At 60.4% G+C, this 26,084-nt stretch overlaps 1 protein-coding gene across 1 annotated transcript in view; it reads left to right on the top strand.

Annotated features, from left to right (window-relative positions):
- The first annotated feature begins 683 nt into the window (after positions 1–683).
- The window catches only part of NCAN (neurocan), a 40,692-nt gene continuing 15,291 nt past the window's right edge, over positions 684–26,084 (top strand). Inside the window, exons 1-7 of the mRNA XM_074978150.1 lie at positions 684–744; positions 9,054–9,455; positions 11,002–11,176; positions 12,145–12,272; positions 13,492–13,785; positions 15,646–16,629; positions 18,789–20,600. Of these exons, the coding sequence (XP_074834251.1) occupies positions 684–744; positions 9,054–9,455; positions 11,002–11,176; positions 12,145–12,272; positions 13,492–13,785; positions 15,646–16,629; positions 18,789–20,600 (3,856 nt within the window). The remainder of the gene's footprint in view (positions 745–9,053; positions 9,456–11,001; positions 11,177–12,144; positions 12,273–13,491; positions 13,786–15,645; positions 16,630–18,788; positions 20,601–26,084) is intronic.

The following is a 26,084-nucleotide window of genomic DNA, read 5'->3' as shown; positions in this document are numbered from 1 at the left end:
GGACCGCGCCCGAATCTCTCCTGGGCGGCTGCCCCCGCGCTCAGCTTACGGGGACGCTGGGTCCCATCCGTACGGTGACTCCCGCCCGGCTTCAGCACATGGCCCGGTAGCCGCACAAGGGAGCTGGCTGGGCAAGAGGCCGAGGGCCCGGTCAGAGAGCGCTGCCTCGAAGAGGCACAGGCCCGTTACCCCCTTGCTGGGGATGCAGGGAGGGGCCCAAGGCCATGTGGGGAGGCAGTGGCAGAGCTGGGGTTGAACCCTGGGCCTGCCCTCCCTGGCCCCTTGTATGGGCACCTTGAGGTAGGGCTGTGAGGGGGCCAGCAAGGAGAACACCCTGAGTGTTGGCTTTTGAGTGTTTCTAGAGCAGCCCCAACGGAGGGGCAGCTGGGGAGGCAGCTTCAGAGACAAGAGCGCGGCCCAGCCCCGAGGTGCCATCGGTCCGTGTCCGACCCTCGGCAGGGCCATTCCATGGACCCTCCAGCCACCGTTCCAAGTGTCAGCACCGGAGCCGTCTTCCCTCCCAGCATGGGATGGAGCCCTCTGCTGACAGCCACCCCGACAGGGAGGAGCCCCTGCGCCTCACCATTACCCACCGGGGTGGCCCATGGCCGGTGCCGGCACTAAACAAATGGCCTGGGGAAGAGGAGGGGCCTCCTAAAACTCTCTCTCCTTGCAGGTTAAGGATGGGCCATGCTGGCTGCTTGCTCCTGCTCGGGCTGTCCCTCCTCCCCGTCTCTGGGCTGGGTAAGTGATGCCAGGGGGGCCTGTGTGTGCCAAGGGATCGACGCAGCTCTGGCTGCACCCTGGCTGGGGAGGGGCTTTCCTTCTCCCAGAGGGGTGGGGTGGGCCGGGAAGCCCTCTCTCGAAGAAGCCAGTGAGGCCTTAAGGAAGTGGAGAAAGCTTAGCTGGGGTGCATGGCTTCACGACGGGGGTCCCTGTGATTTTCTCCATTGGGGTGTGGAATGCATGTTGTTCTGTGCGCTGAGACGTGGATGTGCACCACCCATGGGAACACGCTGCTGGCTGGGGGCGATCTGCTAGTCAGCTGAGCAGCACCTGAATCTCTCCTGGGTGGCTGCCCGAGTGCTCAGCTCACAGTGAACTCTGCTCCCCACCAGCTCTTCTCACCTTTCCTTGGGTGACGGCGCTTCCCGGGGACAGGCCCTGAAGTGCTCTGAGCTGGGCTCCCAGATGACAGCCTCAGGCCCTGCCTTGCCAGACCAGCCCCCTGAGTGTAGCCTCTTGGTGGGACATGCGTCCAAGCCCGTAAAGGGGGCTCCTTCCCCAGGTGCCATTGCAAACTCCCTTTCCCAGCCCCCTCTAGACTCAGACCTGGGGTGCCCGCAGGCCTTTAGCGTGGATCAGGTCAGCCCTCATGAGCACTGAGTTTGCCTTCCAACCGTGGTGGCTTTTCCATCAGCACCACCATAATGGCTTGTGCAGCAGTTTCCAGGGTTGTTCTTACCAGCACAATACAAAGCTGCCTGGGGTGCCTGAAAATCTGGGGCTCCACTGGTCTTAATGACCACCCATCTGCCTCTTCCTAACCCCATTCTGGGGCTCTGCACCCTCTGGAGGGGATCTAGTTGACGTTAGAACTACAAAGCCAGCGGAGCTATTAGCTGAACCCATGACAGCCGTTCGAATGGTGGTGGAGCCATTTAACTGGCATTGGCCAACCCCAGGTTTAGACTGTCCAGTTCTGACTTCACCGCGTTAGGCGACAGGACCCGATTTTAGAATTTTCTTTAAAACTATTTCATCCGTGCGTCGCTGAAGATGATAAAATCCGCTCTCTCACTAATGGCTGTCCCCGCTGGGCTGCTGTCGGGCACAGGGGCACTGGTTTAACACCCTGCATAGGGCCACACAGCCCTAAGGACGGCCCTGCCAGGGTCCAGGCTAAAATCAAGAAATGCCGCGTTGGCCATCCGCTCCGGGCCTGCTGCTAGAGCTGAACAGGAGCAGAGCCAGCAATGGCCTGGTCAGTCTTTGTCCACATCTCACAGGCTCTGCTGTTGTGCACGAACTCGCGGAGGGCTGGGCCCTCCATTGCCACTCTTGTATCTTTTCTCCCAGGCCAGGCATGGGCTGGGCTTGCACCCGGTTGCTGCCATGCGCACAGCTCAATGTGTGTGTTTGTGCAGGGCTCCAACGTGGAGCTGAAAAACACCCATGACCAAGGCCGGAGGAGACAGTGAGGGGCCTGCGGAGAGTTCTCAGCCTGGGAATGTGCTGGAGGAAGCAGCAGCAAAGTGAGGCAGTTGGGATGAGCAGGAGCTGCAGGATGGGGTCCTTGCTGTGGGGCCCTGCTCTGGGATCTGGGTTTGGGGCCAGTCTACAAATTCCCAACCTGAGGCCAGCTGTGCATTCACTGGTACTCTGCAGGCCGTGGGGGCTGTTAAGCCAGTCACCAGCAGTATCTTCCCAGCTCCCCAGCTCCAAAACCAGGCCCTCAGGCACCCCCTCCTGCTTTGTGCTCACAGGGTTGCTTGAGATCCTCAGGCTGAGACCCATCAAACTCATTCCACTCCAGGCCAGGAGTGATTTCTTAACATGTAACCGCTGATCTGGTGCTGGATTCAAACCCATGATGCAGAGATTGCAGGCTCCGTGTTCCACATCCCCACCCACCCTTCCTCCTTCTGGCACCTCATATTCCTGGTCAGCTGAGGGCTTGGGTGACAACCAAGGAGAGATTCAGGTGCTGCCCAGCTGATTAGCAGAGCACCCACAGCCAGCCCCAGCCAGCAGGGTATGTTTTCACTGGTGGTTCACATCCACATGGCCTTGGTGCAGATAACAAAATTTATTCCAAGCATGGGTGGGAAAAAATTAGAAGGTCCATTGATCCCAAAGCACCTCTGAGAAGCTAGCAGAGGAGCACAGGAAGAGGCTGAAATGAGATATGAATAAAACGTCTCCCCTCCCACTTCCCGCATGGCCTGCCTTGAGAAACCCATCCGCCCGCTCCCTGTGGCGGTGAGCAGAGCAGTGTAAAGAGGAGGGCACAGCGTTAATAGGGAGGCAAGGAGGGGTCGCTGGGTATCAAGATAAGCAGAGAGCAGCCGCGTGGGGAGCATTATTTATTACCACACATCTCTCGTGCCAGAGTCGTTATGAGACCAGAGTGTCTTAGCCTGTGGGCTCGTGCGTGCCCTTTAACCAGGAGGAGAATTAGAGGAGATTTACAGCCCCAGAGCCCCCTACGCGTGCTAGCTGGTGGTGGATCAGCTGAGTGGGAAGGACTTTATCATTGGGAAGGCAGGAGCAGGGCTAGGAATGATTTCCCTGCCTGGTGCGCTGTCTGCAGGCAGGAGCAAGCTTCTGGTTGGTGGACAGGGGAGCAGTTCTAGCCCAGGGAATGTCATGGCACATGCTTATGCTGACAGGAATCGGGCTCCTTCTCAGCTGGGTAGCCCCATGACCTTGTAGGGCTGGCTGTTATGCCTGTTCCCCTAGAGTGTGGTACAGAAATTAACCATCTCATCCCTTGTTTACAGAGCCAACCGTGCCCAGCCTGAAGCTGGTGCTAGAAGTGGGATTAGAATGCAGGTGTTCCCAGCTCCTGACCCTGCGCTCAGCTGCTGACAATAGTGGGGTTGCAATGCAGGTGTTCCTTGCTCCCTGCCCTGTGTTCAGGTGGTGGCAGAATGGGATTAGAATGCAGGTGTTCCTGGCTCCCCACCATGTTCTCAGATGGGGGTATAATGGGATTAGAATAATGCAGGCATTCCCAGCTCCCAGCCCTATGCTCAGCTGGTAGCAGTAGTGGGATTAGAACGCAGGCATTCCCAGCTCCCAGCCCTGTGCTCAGCTGACTCAGATCACCCTTTTCCTGTGCATGCATCGGCCCCACGTGAGTGCTCAGGAGAGTCTGATGCCATAAAGTTGATGTCAGGATCCAGCCACCCTGGCAAGCACGAGCGGCTTTTGCATCCCCTGAAAATTGTCCTGATCTGAACAGGTCACTCTGGAGTCATGTGGGTGTCAGATTCCCAGACTCAGCTTCTCTCAGCCTGTCACATCCCTGCAAGAAAAGCACTATAATAAAGTACAGTAAGCTCCTGGTGCAGGACTGAGGCTCTGGGGTGCTACCATGCTAGAAATAATACAGTAATAAGATTTTAATAATGACGGCGGTCTGGGCTTGTCTGCTTTACACAGGCTCCCTACAATCCTTTTAGTCCTCTCCTTGAGTCCATGAATGAACCCCTCTCCAGAGGGATAAACTGCTTCAGCAAATGCCCTCAGCAAGCGATTCAACTCACTACCTGGTCATTTATGGAGGGGATAAAAGCTGTTTATGGCTTTACATAATTAGATGTCTTGCTGCTGCTTTTTATCCCAGAAGGGAGCGCAGCCTGTCTTGCTTATTTCAGCTCCCTTCTATTTTAAAGCAATTTATGCAGCCAGTCAACGCTCCTCCTCCTGCACGGCAGAGCTCCTATTGCTCCTCGTGGCAGGATGGTTTAACACAAGCCCAGCAGAAAGAGAAGCCAGGGAGCAGAAGAGTGCTGAATAGATCATAGAGCTAGAACAGGGGTGCCAGGAGGGAGGGTGGGGCACTGGGTATCTCACTGCAGAGCCATGCACCGGAAGGGCATTTGAGATGTGCCGGGCTGGGTGATTCTGCAGGGCCGAAGAGCACAGCTTGCAAGAAGCTGGCAGAAATGAAGGACCTGAAACTCCCAAGGGGTGTGTGTTGGGAAAACATGACCTGTGGGGTATTTGTGTTACCATGGGCAGTCACCAGGTAGAGCCATTCTAGACCATCACAAGTTCTTTGCCACAGGGTGCTGTCGTTGAGGGACCACAGTGGTGGTGTTAGTTCTGGTGTTCAGTGGCTTTGCTGGGAGCTGTAGCAAACATCAGGAGTTTGTTCCCCCGTGTAACTTTGTAACTAGAATAATCTCTTAGGTGAGGCTGCTCCCTAGGAGCTAGACCCTGATGTTTGGGCTGAGGCGCCTGACAAAGGAGATTGGCTGCATGCAGTTAGTGGCCACCTCTGCTCTAGGACTGCCACATATAGGGTAAGGAAACCAGGTTCTCCAGGAAAATGTCCATATCACTGATTTCTCCTGAACACAGGCCACTAAACATCCAGTGGCTTTTGCCCTAAGGGGCAAGTTATTAACCTGGGTGTCCTGGTTCCATCTCAGCTCCATTCTGCCTCCCTGTGGTGTTAGCCATGGCCCATGTGGCTCCCTATTCTGCCCTGCCACATGGTGTTAAACAGCAGCCAGGTCAACCATCATACAGCATGAGAGATACAGCCAAGAGGGCAGATCTCACCTAAGGGACCCAAGCAGCCCAGGGCTCACCAGGCTGGGCCAGAGATGGCACCTGAAGTTAGGGCGCTACCCTGTGGCAGCAGCAGGAGGTGCCTCAGCAGCTTGTTTTCCTGTGGCTCTTGCACTGTAACTGGGCCCAGCTGGAGATGGGGGAGATTGCTCACGATACACCTAGGACGAGGCTGAGCCTGGTGCCCTAGCTGCCATCCAGAGCCACCAGCCACTCACCAACTGAAGTCTCTGCTAATGGTCTGGTCCACTGAGAGACACTTGGATCTGTTCTGGGGGCTTCTAAAGCTGCAGCTATGGGCAGCCTGGGGAGCTACGCCAGGCCAGGCCCGGCCCCACTTTTCCAAGCTGGGTTCTGCTGGTGCCAGAAGATCAGAGTCCATGCCTGGGGTGGGGGAGTGGGGAACAAGACCCTCGGTTGGGTAGAGGCAGAGGCTGGCAACCAAAAGAGCGAGAAGAGCCTTTTTTTTCAAATTTGGTAAAAACATCGTCCTTCCGGAGCCGCCACGCACGTGGCGATGAGACAGTCCTTAATAAACAACATCAACCCAGCCTTTGTGACCCCTGTTCTAAGAAGGGCCCACGCACTGATCTGTGATGCAACACACATTTACTACAGGGTGTTCACAAACTTTTTACATAGTCTGTTTCCTCGCACTTGACATGTGGGTTTTTTTACTTTGCAATTATAACATCGGAAGCCACAAAGAAGTCCTTAAAGAGCTGCATGCAGATCTGCAGCCGCAGGTTCCCAGTCCCTGGATTAACGGGTCATCTTAACAAGGGTGCAGGAAAGTCCACATAGGCTGTAACTCAGCCAGAGCCACACCTGGAGACCGATCCAGACTGGCAGGGGAAGTCCCACTGCGCAGGCTAGTGCCAGCTGCCAGGCTGTGCACACTGCTGGGTCTCATGCCAACATGGGGGTCTCTCCTCCAGGCTGCCAGCCCCCCACAATACCTTTACAGAGCCTCTGTTATAAAGCAGCAACAAGGGTATGCAGCAGACCCAGAATTAACCAGAATCCACCTGTCGCTCTTCCAGGCCCATCTGGATGTGGGCAGGACAAGCCAGGAGGGAAATTTCTACCCCACTTTGTCCCAAGTCCCTTGATCTGGAATGCGGTCCCAGCTGATTTGCAGCTTAAAGATTTCCTGGCCCAGCTTCCCACCCATTGTGCTGTGTGCACCAGAGCGCTTCGGTTTCCATAGACCAATCCCCAACCTCCAGGGAGCTTTGTGACGCACCCCAGCACACAGGCCAGTCGCTCTCCCCATCCCACCCCCGGGCTGCAGAGGACTGTGTTGCTTTTTACAGTGGGGCAGGGCATGGTAGCCCAAGGGGTGTGAGAGGAGCCATTAGCTCAAAGCCCCCTCAGTCAGTGATAATGCAAGAGTCCAGCTGCCATGGGGCAGAACAGAGCCACAGGCCCAGGCTCATCCCATTTGGAAAGGGCAGGCTGGTAACACAGCAACATGGTTTGGCTGGAACAAACTCAGGGAGGGGCAGTCTGAAGCTTGTATCTGGAAAGGTCTCCCTCATTATGTGAGCAAGGCAGCACCTAGAGCCCCCTGTTGCACCAGGCACCACCCGAACCCAGGGAGACAGCTCCACCCTGAACAGCTGCCATGCAGCACTTTCTGTAAGCCTGAGCCTTGGATTCAGGGGAAGGCCCAGCTGGAAAATGGCTCCAGCCCCACAAGGCAAAGGGAAAGAACCCACCAGTCTCAGACCCCCTCTGCTGCTCTGCATCTGCTCTGCATCTGCTCTGCTCACTCACAGGAGGCAGCTCTGCATCTCGCTGATGGCTAAGCAGAACCCCAGGGTTCCCGCAATGCCTTTGGGAGGAGAGGAGAGGGTGGCAAACATGCAATTAAGAAGGAGAATTGCTAATTGCAGCCTAGAAAGGACTCCTGAGCTAAGCTGATATTTAGCTACTTTAGCATCCGCTAGCTAGAGCCCTGCCTAGCCTCTCCCCCACACACACCTGCATCCCAGCCCCCAGAGACACAATAGCCCAGGCCAGCTCTGCCAGGGCTGCTTTTATACCTGCTCCCTGCCTCAGCGCTCTGCAATTAAACACAGCTTGGGCCAATGAGCCTGCCAGGACCAGACTGCATGACACCCTTTCATGCCTGGATAGCCCTGCTGCTAAATCTGTGCCAGTGTCTCCAAAGCTGGGGGTGCTATGAAGCAGCACAGAAAAGTGCCCTCTATGTTATGGGGTTCAGGGGTCCCCAAGCTCTGCACCCCATCTGCAGCCAGGAGTGACTCTCACTCAGCAGGTACAACAGGAAGTTTATTGGTCAGCAGAGGCTCAGTGCAGTGCAGAGGTGTCAGTACATCTGGCAGAGACAGTCGTTCCCATCCATATTGGTGAGGAGAGACCCAAGGGGCGCTCCCCAGCCAGGACCTAGCCCCCTTCTTTGTCCCTCTCCCCTCGGCACAGGCTAACTGCTTTCCAGTGTTCAGCTGAAGGGCCTGGAGAAGTGGCAGAACTACCTTTTGCCTTCACGTTGGTTTGGGTACATGGTGCTGACAACCTGTGCTGCTATCATGGACCACCAGGAAGGAGGCAGAAACACACAGGAGGCAAAATCCTGGGATTGTTTTGCTAAGACTTGTAAAACAGCCACACTCATAAATTGTTCTAAGTGGGGGAAAACCAGCCTACCCCCCACTCACCGCCTCCTCCGATTCAAACCCCGCTGGCTCCGCCCTGCTCCCTGTTCTGAGACAGAAGTGTCACAGGCAGCAGGGGGACATCCCCAGCCCATGTGAGCTGCTCAGCCTGTTGTTCACACACATCCACCCCTGCCCCCGCCCTACATCACACTCCAGCAGAAGAGAGTCCTGCCTAGTCCAGAAGCCTCTTTCCAGCCGTGGCCAAGGCTGCAGGGTCAGGGCCTTGCTCTGCACTCAGAGGGAGCCTGCCAGGCTGGTCTGGGGACACCCTCACAGCCCAGGGGCTTTGTACCTCCTGGGTCTGGTTCAGGCTGTTGTTGCATCTGCCTCTCCCCAGCCTGGGGTGTGTGTGGGGGGAGCCTAGAAACCAGAGCTGGTCTGCGTCCCCTGCATCCGGCAGGGTGCTGCTCCCTGGTTTAGCCTGCAAAGCCCCCAAGTGGCTGCAGTGCCAGCCAGACCCACTTGTGGGGAAGTCTGGATCTAGAGAGAACTGCCAGGACGGGCAGCCGCCAGCACTGGTGCCAGCAGCCCCTGTGGGTACGTCTGCGAAGGCCCGACGGGGCTGCCTGAGGTCGCCCTGTCCTCGCCAGGGGAAGCCCCCAAGGGACTGGACTTGCAGCGAGTCGCCCGGTGGGAATGGGGCGCAGGCGCCTGGGGCCCCCAGCAGAGAGGTGGGCAGAACGGGGGTTGGGAGCAGATGAGGTGAGAAGGGAGCTGGAGTCTTCCGAGAGCAGGTCAGACAGTCGCCTGTCGGGGATGGTCTAGACGGCGCTTGGTCCTGCCGCGAGGGCAGGGCCGGGACTCAATGACCTCTCGAGGTCCCTTCCCGTTCAGGTGGTCCATGAGTCTATGACTGTGAACTGTTCGAGAGACGGGCTGCGGGGAACACCCTGCCCCGGAGTCGGCTCTGACCTGAGCGTGGGCTCGGCTGTGTATCTGGGGTGGCTTGGCCAGGACAGGAGTGTGTCCCTCGCCCTGCTGTGCCTGTCACCGTGCTGTCACGCTCCCTCTCCTCCCGGGCTGCCAGCTCCCTCCGAGCCTGCTCCTCTCTGCCGCTCTCCGCAGGCTTCCAGGACAACGGGAAGGTGATTCACATCAACAAGGTTCAGCACCAGCCGCTGCGGGTGGGGCTGGCTGAGCCGGCGGCCCTGCCCTGCCTCTTCCTGCTGCACCCCTCGGCCTCGCTGGGGCCCAACGCGCCGGCCGACCCACCTCGCATCAAATGGAGCAAGGTGCAGTCTGCGTCGGGCCAGAAGGAGGACGCGCCAGTCCTAGTGGCCAAGGATAACATGGTGAAAGTGGGGAAGGCCTACGAGGGGAGGGTGTCCCTGCCTGGCTACCCCAGCAACCGCTACAACGCCACCCTGGTGATTGGCGCGGTGCGGGCCAGCGATGCCGGGCTCTACCGCTGCGAGGTGGTGGCTGGCATTGAGGACGAGCAGGACCTGGTGCCCCTGGAGGTCACCGGTGAGTTGGGCGCTGGCCGCGGGGGAGCACGCCAGCAGGGCGGGGGGTGGGAGTCAGGCAGGCCAAGCACCAGCTGCATGGACACTTCCATCACCAGGGGACGCCTTTGGGACACCCAGGCCCACACTGCCAGTCCCAGGAGCTGGCGCTGAATGGCCCTGGAGGCAGGAGGGTATCACTGCAGCTGGTGTTGCACCTTACGTGGGTTGAACCTCTCTAATCTGGAACTCTGTCCTCGGCAGCATCAGTAATCCGGCGTGGGTTTCGCCAGCCAGACGACCACGTCTCACGGGCGTGGGCAGGTTTCCCGCCACCCCATAAAATTTGTGTACAGCCACCAGGCCTCGGACTCAGTATTCTGGGATGTTATTTAGCTCTAACTTACTCCAGTGTCTTCCTGGAGCCCAGTCAGCAGGGGAGGTGTTAGTAATTTGCTGGATAATATTGACCTCCTGTGGTCCAGCAAACTCTCTTGTCCAGCACTGGCCAGGTCCCAAGGGGCCGGACTGGAGAGGTTCAACCTGCACCAGCAGGACAGGCAGCGTCCCGGGTTCTGGGGCTGCCCTGGGCGTCTCGCCTTTGTCTGCAGGACTGTCTGGGTTGTGAGTGAGCACACCTGGGAGTGGGGGGCAAGTGCCCTGAGCGTCTCTCCCTGGTGCCCTGGTCTCAGTAATGAGCAGCGCAGTCGGGTGCCACCATCCCCCAGAGCCACTTCCCACAGATGCGAATGGCTGGGGCTGGCAGCCAAAGGGGCAGGGATGGAATGTGCCCACCCCAAGGGCACATGGCCAGCGGCTCCTGTCCCACTGCAGCCCCCTTCCGGGGCTGCCAGAGCTGCCCCCGCCCCCAGAGCTTCCCAGCCACCCCTGTGGCTCCCCTGGAGCACTAGGTGCCTGTATGGACAGGAGGGGGCAGAGCTTGGTCGTGGTTTGCTTGGTTCTTTCAGAAGAGTCTGCTCCTGGCTCCGGGGGGGGAGGGGATGGGTGGGTAGGGGGTTAGTGGGTTCAGAGTGGGGGTGGGGCAGGAGCCAAGTCTCCGGGATTCTGCTAATAGGATCTAGTCAGTAGACCGGAGGGGCTCAGAGCCAGCACTCCTGGGTTCACCTCCTGGCTCCAGAGGGAGAGTGGGGTCTCATGGGTTAGTGGGAGTGGGGTGTCTGGGAATGGAGTGGAGTCTAGTAGATTACTGTTGTGGGGGTGGGAGCCAGGACTCCTGGGTCCTCTCCCTGGCTCTGGGAGGGCAGTGGGTGCTGGTGGGCTGTAGCCAGGAGGGAACAGGGAGTCAGGACTCCTGGGTTCTGTTCCCAGCGCTGGGAGGGGAGTGTGATCAGGAGGTTAGCAGAGGGTTTGGGAATCCAGACAGCTGCCTCATGCCCCAGCTCCGTCCCCGGGACACCTGGACAAACACCTTTGCAGGCTCCAGGCCTTCAGTGCAGCCCGTCGCCAGCGGGGCGCTGACCTAGTCTGGGGGCTGAGGCGGGGGGTCCTTCTGCCCACACAGCCCCTGTGGCACCGCCCTCTGCTCACCCCCCATCTCTGCCTCCCAGGTGTGGTGTTCCACTACCGAGCTGCCAGCGACCGCTACGCCCTCACCTTCCCCGAGGCCCAGCGTGCCTGCCAGGAGAGCTCGGCCGTCATAGCTTCCCTGCAGCACTTGCAGGCCGCCTTCGAGGACGGCTACGACAACTGCGACGCCGGCTGGCTGGCCGACCAGACCGTCCGGTAAACGGGGGAGCCCTCGGGAGGGGCCCTCTTTGCTGGGCGTGGGCCTGTCAGGCTGCTTTATCTGCATCTGCACTGGGCCAGGGCGTGGATCCCCTGTGACAGCCCTGGCCCAGCAAAGCAGGCGGCCCAGAGGCCTCCGCTCAGCAGCAGCCACAGAGCCACATTGCCGTAGCAGCAGCTAAGCTGTGTTTGCACAATCAGCTCCACAGAGGTGCCCGTGCAAAGCACAGCTTTGGGCTGCCGAGGAGGCAAGGGGGTCGGTAACTTCGCCACGGCGCTGCCTTCCCACCCACGGCCCATCCCATAGGCATGGATTGACTCCCAGCTCTGCCACCGACTCGCTGTGTGACCTTGAGTGTGTCATGGCCCTGCTCACTGCCTCAGTTTCACCAGCCACAAAACAGGGAGTGTGACCCCAACGAGGCTGAGAGTGGGGAGGGGAGATGGTTCATCCCTGCCCGGCACTGAGGGGCTGCACCTCTGCTGTTACCAAACATCTTACCCGAGAGGGCAGCTCTCCTATGGGCTCAGGACAGCACTTACCTCTCCTGCCTGGGCCCCTCCAGCCAGTCTCCATCCCCTCTGGGCCCCCCGACCCCTCAGATCTCCTACAGAAAAGAGCTTTTCCCTCCACCTCTTCTCCATCAGCCTCAAAATTGCCAGCAGAGCCCTCAGCTGCTGAGCTGAATCAACCTGACAGCCGCCTGATTCCGGTGCGGTTCCCTGTGGTGAGCGGCTCTCGGCCAGCATGATGGGCCACCGCTGAGCTGCAGGCAGCCAGAGCCGTGCAAATGTGAAGTTTGCTGCCCCTACCCCCAGCCCAGCTCCCTGCAGGCAGTGGTGGAAATGCAGCCTGCAGAGCGCGTCTGTGGAGCTGCTGTCAGAGGCTCGTGGGCCAGGCTGGGCCAGGCCGGGCAGCTGCTGATCCAGGCCTGTGACAGCTGCTGTCCACCTTCTCCCCACAGGTACCCAATCACACTCTCCAGGCCTGGCTGCTATGGAGACCGCAACAGCCTCCCGGGTATCCGCAGCTATGGGCAGCGGGAGGCCAACGAAAGCTACGATGTGTACTGCTATGCCAGGGAGCTCCAAGGCAAGCCTGGGGTGTGGGCCCCTTCCCAACGCCCCTCTTAGGCAGCCCCCTTCTGCCGCTGGCTTTCGGGGGCTGGGAAGTGGGTCCAGCCATGGCTGGGGCCTCCGGGCCGCTGTCCTCTCACTGGTGGTGCCTCTAGTCCCTGCTGGGTGCAGAGACCAGTGGTCCCTGGAAGCTGAGCCCTTGTGCAGCCCCCCAGGAGAGATTCCAGAGCTGCCCGGCTGATTGGCAGAGCACCTGCAGCCAGCAGCCTGTGTGCCTATGAGGGGTGCACATACGCACACACCTCGGTGCACGGAATAAAATTTATTCTGCCCACGGGCTGGAAGTATTTGAGGGAACCCTGGAGGATGTCTGCCCCGAATAGCTCCAAGCAGGCGGTGTCTCCTTGGCACCAAGCCCTGGCCCTCTCCCTGCCTCCCCAGCTGCTTTTTGAGACTCAGTGAAAGGCTCCACGAGGGCCATTCAGCAGCCAATGCCGGGCAGCTCCTGATGGATTGGCCACGTGCTGCTGGCTGTGCGCTGCCCCCCCGGGGATGGGGATAAGCCAGGAGCCCAGCACACCTGGCTGAGCCTGAGTGCTTAAACAATGAAGCCTAGAAATGCACCCGGCCGGCTTGGTGCTGATTTCATGGCTGTGTCAGCAAACAGAGCAGAGGAGAATTTATTGCCCATTTGCACCTGCAGCCGTTCCACTGACCTTGAGCAGTGGCGTGGCTCAGGGATGCTGCATGCCCCTGGCCTGTCAGGATTTGGTCTTCCACAGGCCTGGAAAGCTGAGGATGGGTAGCAAAGGTTCCCAGGCCCAGGCAGTGCTAGCTTGGCTGGATGCTGGCGTGACCCTGCCATGCCTCGTGCCAGCTTCTGCAGCCTGCAAGACAGAGGTGGGAAAAGCACCCCAAAAGCTACCTGAGTAAAAGTGCAGCTGCTTTCGCTTCTGGGTACTTGAGTACAATAGAGATCTGGCGTGTGTACTTGTATTCCAGAGGCTGACCAGAGACTTGTGCTGAAGTACGGTCCCCACCCCTCAAAAAGTAGCCGCACTTTTACTCAAGCAACTTTTGGAGTACTTCTCCTGCCTCAGCACACCAGTCCTCGTCCCAGCGGGTATGCTGTGGTGGCTTTCCACCCCAGAGGTGGCCGCACTGCAGCTTCGACTCAGGTGGCACTGGGCACCTGGCGAGCTGTCTGGCTCAAAGGGCTTTTCTCCCCCCTGCAGGGAAAGTGTTGTACGTCTTCACGCCAGGGCGGCTGACATTGCAGGGAGCCAGGAGGTACTGCCAGAGCTGGGGGGGCTCACTAGCCACCACAGGCCAGCTGTACTTAGCCTGGCGGGATGGCCTGGACCAGTGCGACCCAGGCTGGCTGGCTGACGGAAGTGTCCGCTACCCAATCAGGACCCCACGGAAAAAGTGTGGCGGGGAGGAGCCAGGTGTGAGGACTGTGTACCAGTTCCCCAACCGCACTGGCTTCCCAGACCCGGCCTTGAGGTTTGACGCCTACTGCTACAAAGGTAGGTGGGCGCGAGGGGCGGCCCCTTGCCAGGAAGGGATCAGGCCAGGGGTACGTCCAATTCCTGATTCAGATCACCCCCGTGTCATTAAACCACCCATCCCATGGCCCTGGGGGTCACGTGTCCCTGTGCCACCCACCCACCCACTCCATGGCCCTGGGATTTGCCTGCCCTGTGCCACCCGCTCACCCCATGGCCCTGGGATTCGCCTGTCCCTGTGCCACCCGCTCACCCCCTGGCCCTGGGATTCACCTGTCCCTGTGCCACCCGCTCACCCCATGGCTCTGGGGCCCAGCAAAGCCCATCTGTCTCCTGGACACAGGGCAGAGGTCAGGGGAGAAGCTCTGACCTGACCTGCGAACAAGCAGGGTCTCTGGCCTCCTCGATTTCTGGTTTCCACACCCTGTTCATTGCCCCCATGTGCACAGGGCTCCCCCCTCCTCTGGGCTGGCAGCGAACAACGGAGCAGGGCCAGTGCACTGGGCCGCCTGGGAATTGATAGGCACAGCCAGCAGAATTGCCTTGGAAGAATATTTAATTGGGGAATTAATCAGAGACACAAGGGGAGCTCTGGAGTGGGTAGTGCGGCTGACTAGCTGGGAGAATAGACCTGTCGGGGGCTGGGCGCCAGGAGCGGCAGAGGGGACCCTTGTGGGCAGTGGGAGGCTGTGGAAAGGAGGGAGGGAGGCAGTTCAGCTTTTAGGGGTGGCCCCATGCTCCACCCACCCCCCCGACTGCCCCCCAGGGCTGCATTGAGCAAATGAGCCCTTTGGTCCTCTCTACTCTGTCTCAGCTGTAGAACTAATCCCCCGCCACCCTCCCCGGACCCCACGTCCCCACCTGTCTCCGGTGCTCCTGCCAGCTGGGCCCCCACCCCAGTGCCTGGCAGGACTCCCTTGGGCCACGTGCCAGGCAGGAGTGGCGGGATTGGCACCCAAACAGGGACGCCCCTTCTAGGCGAGCGAAAGTCGCCCGTGGGGCCCAACCCTTGGGGGTGGCAGGGAATGGGGGAGGGTTAAGTTGCAGGAAAAGCCAGACCCCCACTCCAGGACGAAATACACAAGCCCTGCTGGGCTATGGACCACCAAGGTTCCTGTCTGCTAGAGACCCCAGACCCGCTCTGCTCCCTTCTGCAGCCCCCGTAAATCGCCCAGCCTGGCTGGCACCTTCACCCCAATCCCACAGCCTCAAAAGTCAGGGCTAGTGCTCCTTAAACCCAGCAGAGCCTGGCTGGACAGAGAGGGGCTGCCCCTGGGAATTATGGGGGAGGGGTGCCTCAAGGCCTCCACTCGCCCCATGGGGTCCCTGCCAGTGTCCCCTGGAAGCCGAGCACTGGGGCAGCCACCCAGAAGAGGTTCAGGAGTCACCCAGCTGATTAGCAGAGTACCCAGAACTGGCAGCCTGTGTTTCTATGAGTGGTGCACATCCACACTGGCCTCAGTGCACAGAACAAAATGTATCCCACCCATGGATGGAAAAAATTAGATGGACACTGGTCCCTGCATGGCCCAGAAAAAAAAGGCAGTGGCAACATGTGTGGCCACGGACACCCTGGTTGGTGGCGTGATCAGGCCACCAGCCTTTGGCCTTTGAGAGCAAGGAGACCTTCTCTGCTCTGCCACAGATTCCATGTGTGACCTTAGTCATGTCTCTTACACCTGACCACTGGTTTCCCCTGCAGTGGGTCTCCCACTGCAGCTGAGGCCTGGTTCTTGGTGCGGGGGGGGGAGGGGGGCACATCCTGCTATTTCTGTAGCACGTCCTGCAAAGTGGGTGCCCCTCTAGCAGAGCAGGGATCTGGTCTGTGTCTGATTGGCTCCGAGCGCCCTTGTCAACCCGTCCTCATTCCTCTCTCCACAGCAGGGCAGTCCCTGGGCCCAGCCTCCAACCAACCAGACAAGAGTCCTGAGAAACCAGAGCCCAGCCTGGGTCACGGGCAGCAGGAGCAGGAGCCAGCGGGGCCTGACCCTCTGGGCATCGACAACACCTTGGTGGAGCATGATGAGGAGCAGCTGCCTCTGGCACCGAAGGAGTTGAGCCCCAAGGGGCGCGAGGAGCCCAGACCCTCTGGAGACTCCAGAGAATTGCCCCACGAGCACTACAGCCTGCGGCACAAGCTGCCAGGGCCGGCACTGCCAGAGGATGAGCAGCTGCAGCTGGTGACGGGGAGCCCAGTGGAGAGAGAGCCGCCCCAGGGGGGACCTAGGGGGGCAGCAGCCACAGTCGCTGATGGGCTGGAAGGGGCTGGAGCGCTGGCTGGCGAGGGGTCTCCAGAACCCCCGTCAGGCTCCTCTCTGGGGGAGGATCAGGCTCTGAATATGGTCGACCAGGCACCAGCGCATGGGGCGAGCAGGGACCAGGGAGCCCGCCTGCCACCGGGCTTCCCCACCAGCCCCTGGGAGGAGACACCTGGCACCATCGGATTATCCTCCGTGGAAAGAGACACCCCAGCACTGGGGGGGGCCACAGCCACTGCCGTCCTGCCAGCCTGGCCTGCAGGCTTCACGCAAGGGCCCGCCCAGAGCCCGGCCCCCAAGCTCCTGCAGGAATACACCGCCAGCGCACCACCGAAGCTGAGCAGCACAGCCCCGGAGGAGCCCAGCTCCCTGCCCGCTGAGAAGAGCCTCTTGTCAGGGCTGAACGGCCGGCACGTCCCGCTGCAGCGCCTGGGGCCAACTCAGGGCCTGGCAGGGAGCGCGTGGGGGGACATCACACCTGCCCCTGGCCTGGTGCTGCCACCGAACAGCACAGCAGACAACACCGAGCCCCCACCTAGCACCGAGAGCCACTCCGGGGCGGGCGCCGGCTCCCTCTCCAATGAAGTGGAGGGACAGGCTGGCTACAGTGAGTACCCGGAGTTATAGGCTTTGGGACAGGAGCCGGGCAAGGGGGCAGCTGTGCGACGCCCCAGCAGTTCCACCGGTGTCTGAGGGGTCAGTCCTGAGCCACCCTCGCCTGGCTCCTTGTGCTGTGTGCCTGGGGAGCACCCACAGTGCCCAGGACTGGGGACCCTTGGTGCTCAGCACCTTGGAGATGACAGGACCCAGGTGGGATCAGGTCCTCTCACACAAGGCACTGCACAGGGATCCAGGCCTGTCGCGCCGGGTGCTGCACAGACACCGAGTGGGATTGGGGCCTGTCGCGCCGGGCGCTGCACAGACGCTGACTGGGATTGGGGCCTGTCGCGCCGGGCGCTGCACAGACGCTGACTGGGATCGGGGCCTGTCGCGCCGGGCGCTGCACAGACATTACTGTCAGGGCCGTCCCTAGGGCAGTGTGGGGCCGAGGACAACCTCCGCTGACCCCGACCCCGGGCCCCACCCCAGGTCTGCCTCTTCTCATCCCTCTTCCAAGCCCACCCCCCCTCTTTCCCTTCTGCAAACCCCTAACCCCTTCTCCCCTGAGCTACCTGCGCCAGGAGCCCGTGGGGCGGAGCAGATGTGGGGCTGGTTGCACTACCACCTGCCCCTGCCCCATCCAGGCCCCACGTCACCCTGCAGTGCATGACCCCAAAGCATGGGGCCCAGGGCAACTGCCTCATGAGCAGGATCAGGTCCTGTCATGCTGGGTGCTGCGCAGATGAGATCAGGTCCCTGGGAGGGGTTCGGGGCAGGGGGGCAGCCAGCCAGAGAGCCCCAAACATGCAGCACCAGCCCCCCGGCTCACTCTGCCCCTGCTCTCCTTGTCTGCAGCCCCCCCAGGCCAGGGCACTTACCCTCCCCCTGCCCCCTCCAGATGTGTCCCCTCCCCGCCCACATGCGTCGTCCTTCTGGAGTCAGCTCCTTGCTCGCACTGTGCCCCTCAAGGAACTGGGGGTAACCTGAGCCCTTGCGGCCCCATCTCCCACACCCCCCTCCCCATCCGAGGGCGCCCCGCCCCCGCTCCCGAGGAGGGAGCCTCGTGTGCAGCTCCTCGTCACCTGGCAGCTAGCAAGGGGGGAGCCGCCTCCCCAGATGTTGCCTGAGCGATGAGGCGCCAGTAGCCATGGCAACCTTGCCTAGCCAGGACGTGCTGCTGCTCCTCATTAAAGGCTATTTTCCAGTCCTTGTGATCCTCCGGCAGCGCCTGGGCTGGCTGTGGAGTGGAGGGCGCGGAGGGGGCAAGCGTGTGGCGGGGGGCGGTTCTGTCCCAGGACTTTGTACCCACGCGCCCACCCCCAGAGCTCCTGCCCCACTGCTGGAAAGCCGGGGCCTGCGGCTGAAAGCACGGCCTGACTGTTGTGCACATTCAGCTCGCCCCAGTGATTAACACACACGCAAGTGCAGTCGCCCAGTCTGGCCGTTCGCACTGCGGTGGCTGGTGGCTCGTCAAGCACAGCTGTGTGCCACCACCGCCTCCCCCCTGGTCTGACCCAAGGTGAGACCCTGTCGGTCCTGTAAAGGACCCAGGAGTCCTGGCACCAGCCCTTCCAGGGCCAGGAAGAGAACCCAGGAGTCCTGACACCTAGTGCTGTGCTCTGCCCCACACCCCTTCCCCTCTGCCACCAGAAACACCTCAGCTGCCTCAAACGGCCTCCGGGCTTTGCACTAACGCACCGAGACCTGAGCAGCTGCAGACCGCAAAGAGCCCCACGCTAGCACAGGCTGTGACAGGTTTATACAGCTCCTCCTGCAGTGGCTGGGGGCTCTCAGCTTGGTGCAGCCAGGTCTCGTACAGCTCCCAGCACACTGGCTGTGCTTACCAGCTCATCAGCCATAATGACGAGCATGGGGGACTGTGTCCCTACCCCCAGCACCAGGCAGATCCCCCACCCCTGGCCCCAAAACTCTGCTGAAATCGGTGTGTCTGGGAGCGGGGCTGGGCCCCAACAGGAGTTCTGCAGCTGGCTCATTGTGGGACAAAGCCCTGTGCTGCCAGGATAGGGCCCTTCCTGCTGCTGGCTGGTTCCTGTATTTCGAGAGGGGCCCTTGATGGAGCCAGCCGTGCGTGCCACATCCCTATGCTGCCCTCTTGCTCACCCCCCCCGGAGCCTTCTGCTCACCCCTGTCTCTGGTTTGTTGCAGAGCGAAGGGAACCAGCACACCAAGGGGACCGGCAGATGGGGATGGGCCACATCTCACCTGAGCTGAATGGGCAGCCGCATTGGGCCCCCCGACTGACCCCGGCGCCCCCCCAGCACAGCGGCTGGGCTTCCACTGACCAGCCCCTGGCCAGCAGCCGTCCTGGGGCGGGGCAGGAGCCCAACACTAGCCAGGCGGGAGAGGTACAGCTGGGAACCGGTGGGGCGGCAGAGATGGCAGCCAGCACAGAGGAGGGAAGATGTGACCGGAGCTCTGGGAGCACCCCAAGCCCAGCAGCCACTGGGCCGTCTCTGCACCCGGCCGGCACCGGGACCCCAGGAGACGCTCGCCACCAGCCACTGAAGGAGGCTGAGGTCCATCTGCCACTCCCCAGCTCCAGCGTCCGAGGAGACTACCCCCACCTGGTGGGGCTGCCGCCCCCTGGGCAGGACGCAGAGGATGCATCTGGGGAGGCCAGCTCCAGTGAGGTGGGGGCTGCTCCCATCCCGCCGCTGCCTGCCCTCCCCAGGGCCCACGCGCGTGCCCTGCTCCCCCTTCACACTGAGCAGCCAGGGGCGCCCCCCTCCGCCCAGCCCCACCCTGGGGGCGCCGAAGGCAGCGGTGCTGCAGAGTACAGCTTCCGGAAGAACCGGGGCCCAACTGTGACCTCTACCAGGAGGTCCCTTTCCTCCGCTGGCCATGCGGGCAGCCCACCAGCCAGCACCGAGAGAACCAGCTCCCAGGATCCCAGGGCGAGAGCGGGCACAGGCCCCCGCAGGGCTGTGGGCTTGAAGTCTCTGGATGGACCCCCGGGCACAGCGGAGACGCTGCCTAATCCGCCCGGCCTGGCCTGGGAGCCGAGAGCTGAGAGCCCAGAGGATGGACAGGCAGAGCTGCAAGGCGCGGTCCCTGTCACTCATCCTTCTGTGGAGATTCCACCCCCAGCAGCCACCTGCTCCGAACCTCGTGGGGCAACAGCCCCACCCAGCGAGCCGCCCAGCCCGGCCCGGGCACTGACAGCCGGCCAGCCACAGCCGTGGGAGCCGGAGGGCCAGAACGCAAACGGGGCTGCAGTGCTGGCTGGAGATGGGTCAGCGGAGCGCCTTGGGGGGCCACCGACACTGCCCGTAGGCTCCCCCCAGCCTGCAGGGACCCACTGGCCAGCAACAAGCCCGGAGCAGGGGGCAGCAGGAGCCAGCAGCCTCCCATGGCCATCGCTGGCAATCACGGAGCCTACTCACCCCCACCCTCCCGCTCCCACGCTCCCCGGCGCAGCTGGTGGCCAAGCCCCTGCAGCAGGACAGACCCCTGCTGGCCAGGAGACTGGGGCAGTGACTGGGCTGCCAGGACCCATCCGCTCTACCGGGCTCCAGAGCTTGGCCTCTGCAAGCCCCACCCAGCCCCATGTGGGGGAAGCCAGGAGGGAGGAGCCCCCGACACTGTGGGGCTCTGCAGCAGGACCCCTCCAGCTGGCACAAAGGACAGGGCTGAGCACCCGCCCTCAGGACCCCCTGCCCAGCTTGGCCCCTGCTTTGTCCCTGCTGGGTCCTGAGACCCCGGGGGCAGGCCTGCCCCCCAGCTGGGAGCCCCCGGTGCACACCAGCCAGGCCTTGGAGGTGTCCCATGCAGAGCTGGAGGGGTTCATTCTCCAGCCCCTGATCGACGCAGCCCCGGAGGGCGCCCTGCCCGAGGCCCTGGGGCTCTCTCTGGCGGACAGGGAGGCCGACAGCGGGAGCGGAGAGGAGCCGGCACTGCCCATTGGGGGGCCGAAGGGGAGCCCCAGCTGGAGGGGGCCGAGCGACACCAGCACGCTGGGTAAGTGATGGCCCATGGAGGAGATGGTGGGCTGGGGGGGTTCTGCTGAAGCCAGGCAGGGTGCGAGCCAGAGCTGGGAGAGTTCTACCAGTGCCGCCCTCTCCCAGCCCAGACCCCCAACAGAGGAGGCCATGGTGCAGAGGGGCAGGGCATGGGGGAGGAGGCTGGGGTGGTGGGACACGCTTATAGAATCATAGACCAGTAGAACTGGGAGGGACCTCGAGAGGTCATGGAGTCCCGTCTCTGCCCTCCCAGCCAGACTGAGCACTGCCTCAGCTCAGGCTGCTGGCTGGCCAGCACGTTCTTCTGCCGCCCCCCTGTGCCTGGCTGGTGGCCCAGGGATTTCCTTCCGTAGTGCTGAGGGTGTTTTTTCTCTCTCTCTCTCTCTCTCTCTCTCTCTCTCTCTCTCTCTCGGCGTGGGTGAACCGGCCTCTCACTTCCCACACCAGCCCAGCAGAGATTTTCCGTTGGTAGCCCCTGAGTCCCCAGTTTTGTGGGACCAGAACCATTTCATCTACATTTTCACAGGAAATGATCAACACATTTCATTTCCACGTTAGCCAGCCGACTTTGACGTGAACAGGCAGCGCCTCGCTGTCCTCACATGTAACCAACGAGCGAATGAACAGGCCAACGACGAGCTCCAAAACACTATTTGTGAACTGTTTCATTGGGTGACAGATTCCCAGGGTCTGACTTTTCATGGACCATTTGGGACAAATGCAGATTTAGAATGTGGGGCAATTCCCACGGAACAGGAGCATTGAGCTCTCAGGGTTCCCACGTCTCGTTGGCCTGTGGGGAGAGCTAGACAGGTCCCATCCCCAAACTGCCCCCCAAGACACCCCTTGCCATCCCACCTCCCAACCAGTCATCCTTGCTCCCCCTCCTAGTGGCAGGAAACACCCTGTGTGAAAACTGGCCATGCTGCTGGGCTGCTAAGTTGGCATTCAGCCAGGTGCCGGGGGCTGTGGCCAGTGTCCCTCTAATTTTTTTCCAGTCCATGGGTGGAATAAATTTTGTTGTGTGCATCACCCACAGACACACATGCTACCCACTGTTGATGGCTGTGGGGGGTCTGCTAAGCAGCTGGGTGGCAACTGAATATTTCCTGAGTGGCTGCCCCGGTGCTCAGCTTACAGGGAACCCTGGCTATGGTCCAGCCCCAGAGTAACCTCTTCTTGTTGGGGCTGGGTCTCCTCCTGCAGCAGGGAGCACATCTTCCTGGGGGGAGCCATGGGGCAGAGAAGCCCCAGACGTCCCCTCCCCCTGCCTCTGAGCATCTCCAGAGTGTTTTGGGGTGATCCTGATGGGTCCTGGAGCCTGGCCCCAGGACGCAGCCTTCCCTGGGGCTGCAGGTTACTCACCCATCCAAGGGCCTTGTTACAGCCGCCAGCTGTAGCCTCAGCATCCTCTGCACTGCTCTTAGTGACATCATTGAGGGAACCACCCCCCAGCTACCCACAAATCGGAGCTGGCCACTAACTGGCCCCTGGGAGAGGGGCTGTGCTCTCATGCATACTGATGAGCAGGCCGGGGCCCTGCAGCCCTGCTAATAGGTCCCGGCGAGCCCAGGGCAAGCTGCCAGGCGGTTTTAATAAGATACACTTGGGGCTTTGCTTTTGACATCTTCCCGGTAAAGCCCTGACAGCTGCTGGGGAAGCAGCTTGGACAGGCCAGAGTATCAGGGGGTCAAGACGCTGCTGCACCAGGAAACAGACGTTGATTCTTTCCTATGGGTCCGTGTCGTCCCCCTGCCCCCCGTCACTGGAGCTTGGCAGATTGACAGCAAGAGACAAACAAAAGGCAGAGGGAAGTTTGCTCCGAGTGAGGATGTGCTTCCCTGTTCCTGCCTGCCTGCCCCCCGGTGCGGCACGTCCTCACCCACCTGCTCAGCATCCCCTCCGCTGGCTGCGCTCCATTCCCATCGCTGGTGGGGACAGCACATCCCCCGCTGCTCCCTGGCGGTCAGCAGCGCCGCCTCCTGCAGGACAAGCACACAGCCACAGGGCTCCTGGATCCGTTCCCTGTGGCCATCTCCTCTACCCTGCCTGGCTGGCTAATTGCTGCCTGATTGCGAGAGTTTGCTCCACCAGTGCTAGCCCCAGCTCTCCCCAGTACCTGCTGTCAGCAGACACTGCTCTCCTGTATCCCCTTCCAGCTGGGGTGCAAAGGAGGACAAGCAGGGAGCCCCACAGCCACAGCTCACCCTACAACAAGGCAGTGCACACTGCCCAGCACAGGCCCCGTGCTCCTTCTGAGCTCTTCCACCCACGTGCAGAATAAATTTATGTGCACCAAGGCATGTGCCAATGCGCACCACCAGTAGACACAAAGAACCTGGCTAAGAGTTCTGCTAATTGGGTGGCATTTGACTCTCCTCGGAGCAGCTGCACCAGTGCACCACTTACAGGGAACACTGCCTGGCACAACCCTACCACAACAAACCAGAGTACGCAGCATGGCATGCCCAGGCAGTCATGCGCCCCCAGATCCTTGTGTGCAGCCCAGATTCTTGTTTTGCCTGGTCTGCTGGCAGCCGAAAGGCCTGGAACAAGGCTGCGGTGCCTTTAAGTAGGAGGCTGATGAGCACCTGGTGACACCCTGCTGTTCAGTTTCCAGCTCCTAATTAAGCTCTTCCCAGGCCTGTGGGGTCAGAGCCAGGGCATGGCAATCAGTCACAGCAAGTGGGCTGAGCCCAGCCACAGCTCATCACACATGGGCTGCAAATGACCCCGGCGGCTGGAAATGAAACAAAAGGACCCCTCGGTGCCATACTTAGCCCCCCAAGCTCAGACTGGGAAGAGGGTGGTGGGAGGGTGACGGCACCGCCGGAGATGGCCTGGGATTTATGGTGTTCCCAGCAGAGGCCTCTCAGCCCTGCTCACTGGGCCGTCCCCCACCAGTGCCAAGCCCTCTGCAATCCCCCTTCCTGCTAACATCCCCATTCCTGCAGCTCCCTGCAGGCCAGGGGCTCAGATCACACCCGCCACAGCCAAGAGGTGGGGGAGAAGGATGCCCCGCTCAGGCAGCTGGTGCCTTGCAGGCTCAGAGTGGCTTGCCCTGGCCTAGCCTGTGCAGTGCCAGCTGTTCCCAGGATAGGCTGTAAATTTACCCCGCTTGTGGCCTGGCTCCTCGCTGGACAAGGCGTCCCAGGGGGCCAGCCTTAATGGGGTTGAAAAGTAAGATGGTTGTTGATGTAGCTCCTGGGGCAGAGACTCAAAGTTTACAGGGCATCAGACGTCTCCTCAGGCACCTGCTGGCATATAAACTACAGGGAGCCACGTTCTCCCAGCTTGGGGAGAGACCAAAAGAGGAGACTGTTAGATTAGCTTAGGGTAGCTAGACAGACAGACAGGCAGACAAAGTGGGTGGGACAGCAGTTTGGTTGAACTCTCACAAAAATAGCTTCCATGGATGGCAGGAAGGACACACACGGACACACACAGTTTGCAGTGCAGCTTTTTCATGTGCCTGCAGGATGAATGCTCCAGTTTTACAGGAACTCACTGTTACCTCTGCAGAGCTCTTGGGAAAAATCTAGCCCCTGATTCCAGGTGCGAGGTACTTGAAAAGCCTCCCTTGGCAAGAGGCTGTAGAGGCAGCAGTGGGAAGCACAGACCAGGGTGGGAGAGGTCACTGTACAAGCCAGGGCTGGGGACCCTGAGCACATGCACAGGGCGACAGATAATGGCATCAAGCAGACACTTTTCAAGGTTGCAGATGATCCCAAGCGGGGAGGGGTTGCCAGTGCTTAGGACGATGTGGCTGTAATTAAAAGTGGTCTGAGGCCAATAGGATGAAATTCAGGAAGGACAAATGCAAAGTATGGCAACTGGGAAGGAACCGTCAGCATCCCACATGCAAAATGGGAAGTGGCTGCCTAGGAAGCAGCACTGCAGGAAAGGATGCAGGGGTCAGTGTGGAGCACAAGCTAAATGCGAATCCGCAGGGTGACACTGTTGGAGGAAAGCAGACGTCATTCTGGGCTGTATTAACTGCAGTGTGGTGGGCAGGGCAGGAGAAGTCATTCTTCCGCTCTGCTCTGCGCCGCACCGATGGGGCCTCAACTGGAGCATTGTGCTCGGTTCTCAGCACCTCGCTTCGAGAAAGATGAAGAAATTGGAGGAGGTCCAGCGAAGAGCAAGAAGAATGATAGAGGTGGAGAGAACATGAGCCAGCAGGGGAGACTGAAAGAACTGGGCTGGTTTAGTTTGGGAAAAAAAAGAAGACCGAGAGGGGACATGATCACAACATTCAAGTACCTAAAGGGTGTTACAAGGAAGGAGAAAAATTGTGCTCCTTGACCTCTGAGGGCAGGACAAGGAGCAATGGGCTTAAACTGCAGCCAGGGAGGTTCAGGTTGGACTTTAGGGAAAACTTCCTGTCACGGTGGTTAAGTGCGGGAATCAGTTGCCTGGAGAGGTTGTGGAATCTCCACCTTCAAAAATACTTAAGAGCAGGTTAGACACATTTGTCAAGGGTGGGCTAGATGGTGCCTGGTCCTGCTGTGAGTGCAGGGATTGGACCTAACGACCCCTCAAGGTCTCTTTCACTTCCAGTGTTCTGTGGTTCTGTGCTGGGGTTGCTAGTTCCCTTGGCAGCAAGAGCAGCTGCCCATTGCTCTCTATGCTGCTGGAGTAGAGCTGGTGGGGCATTCCCACCCCCCCCCCGCCCCCCAAGAAACAGGCCACTGTTTGCAGCAGAGATGCGCCCTCCAAGGAGCAGAATCTCAACTGGGGAATGTCAGGACAACCCAGCTTTGCCCATGGCCCTGCTGATGGCTCACAACATGGCAAAGCTGCATGGAGGAGCCATCTTCTGCTGACCCTGGTGCCAGCGGAATATGGGCACCATGGACTCTGAAGCTCACACTCCCTCCACCAGGGGCTTTCATTGTGTGCATTGCAAAGCTCCTGATGGAGAGGCTCAGCTGTTTTGCCTGGTGCATCCTCTCTGCTCATTAAGCGCTTCTGGGTAGCTAAACGGAGCGAGATTCCTCCACTTCAGACAGCAGAGAAGCCGGCTCCCCATCTCGGCCCTTGCAGGGCTGCCGGCGTTTGGCTGCTCTCCTCATTGCCATGCGAGAGCTGCCTGCTGGTTCCCCCCGAGACTGTTTAAAGTCAGTCAGAACTAATTATAAAAAGAAAGAATTACATTGCGACTCGAGCCAGCTGGCAGGCGTCAGAGCTGCCTTCGCTGCGAGTCTTTTGCATATTTTAGCGTTGTGCTCAGGCACCAGACATGCGCGATGGGTACCGCCCATGGGCCCAAAAAATCAAATCAGGAGAAGAATCCCAGCTTGCGGCCATTGAGCACACAGAGCTGGTCTCGGCTGAGCAGCGAGAGGGGCTAGGGATGCACAGCCGGGAGGGGAGGGGGCAGGCCTGTGAGCACAGGGCCAGGTTTCGAGTACCACACTCCAGGGCTCCAGAGGCAGCAGGCCGCGTGGGTTCAAACGCTGACCCCGGCTGTACAAATGGG

The sequence above is a fragment of the Carettochelys insculpta genome, chromosome 27 (genome assembly GCF_033958435.1).
Source record: "Carettochelys insculpta isolate YL-2023 chromosome 27, ASM3395843v1, whole genome shotgun sequence".
In the NCBI taxonomy this organism is placed as follows: Eukaryota; Metazoa; Chordata; order Testudines; family Carettochelyidae; genus Carettochelys; species Carettochelys insculpta.
Note: the sequence above shows the minus strand (reverse complement) of the source record. Positions and strands in the feature narration are given on the sequence as shown.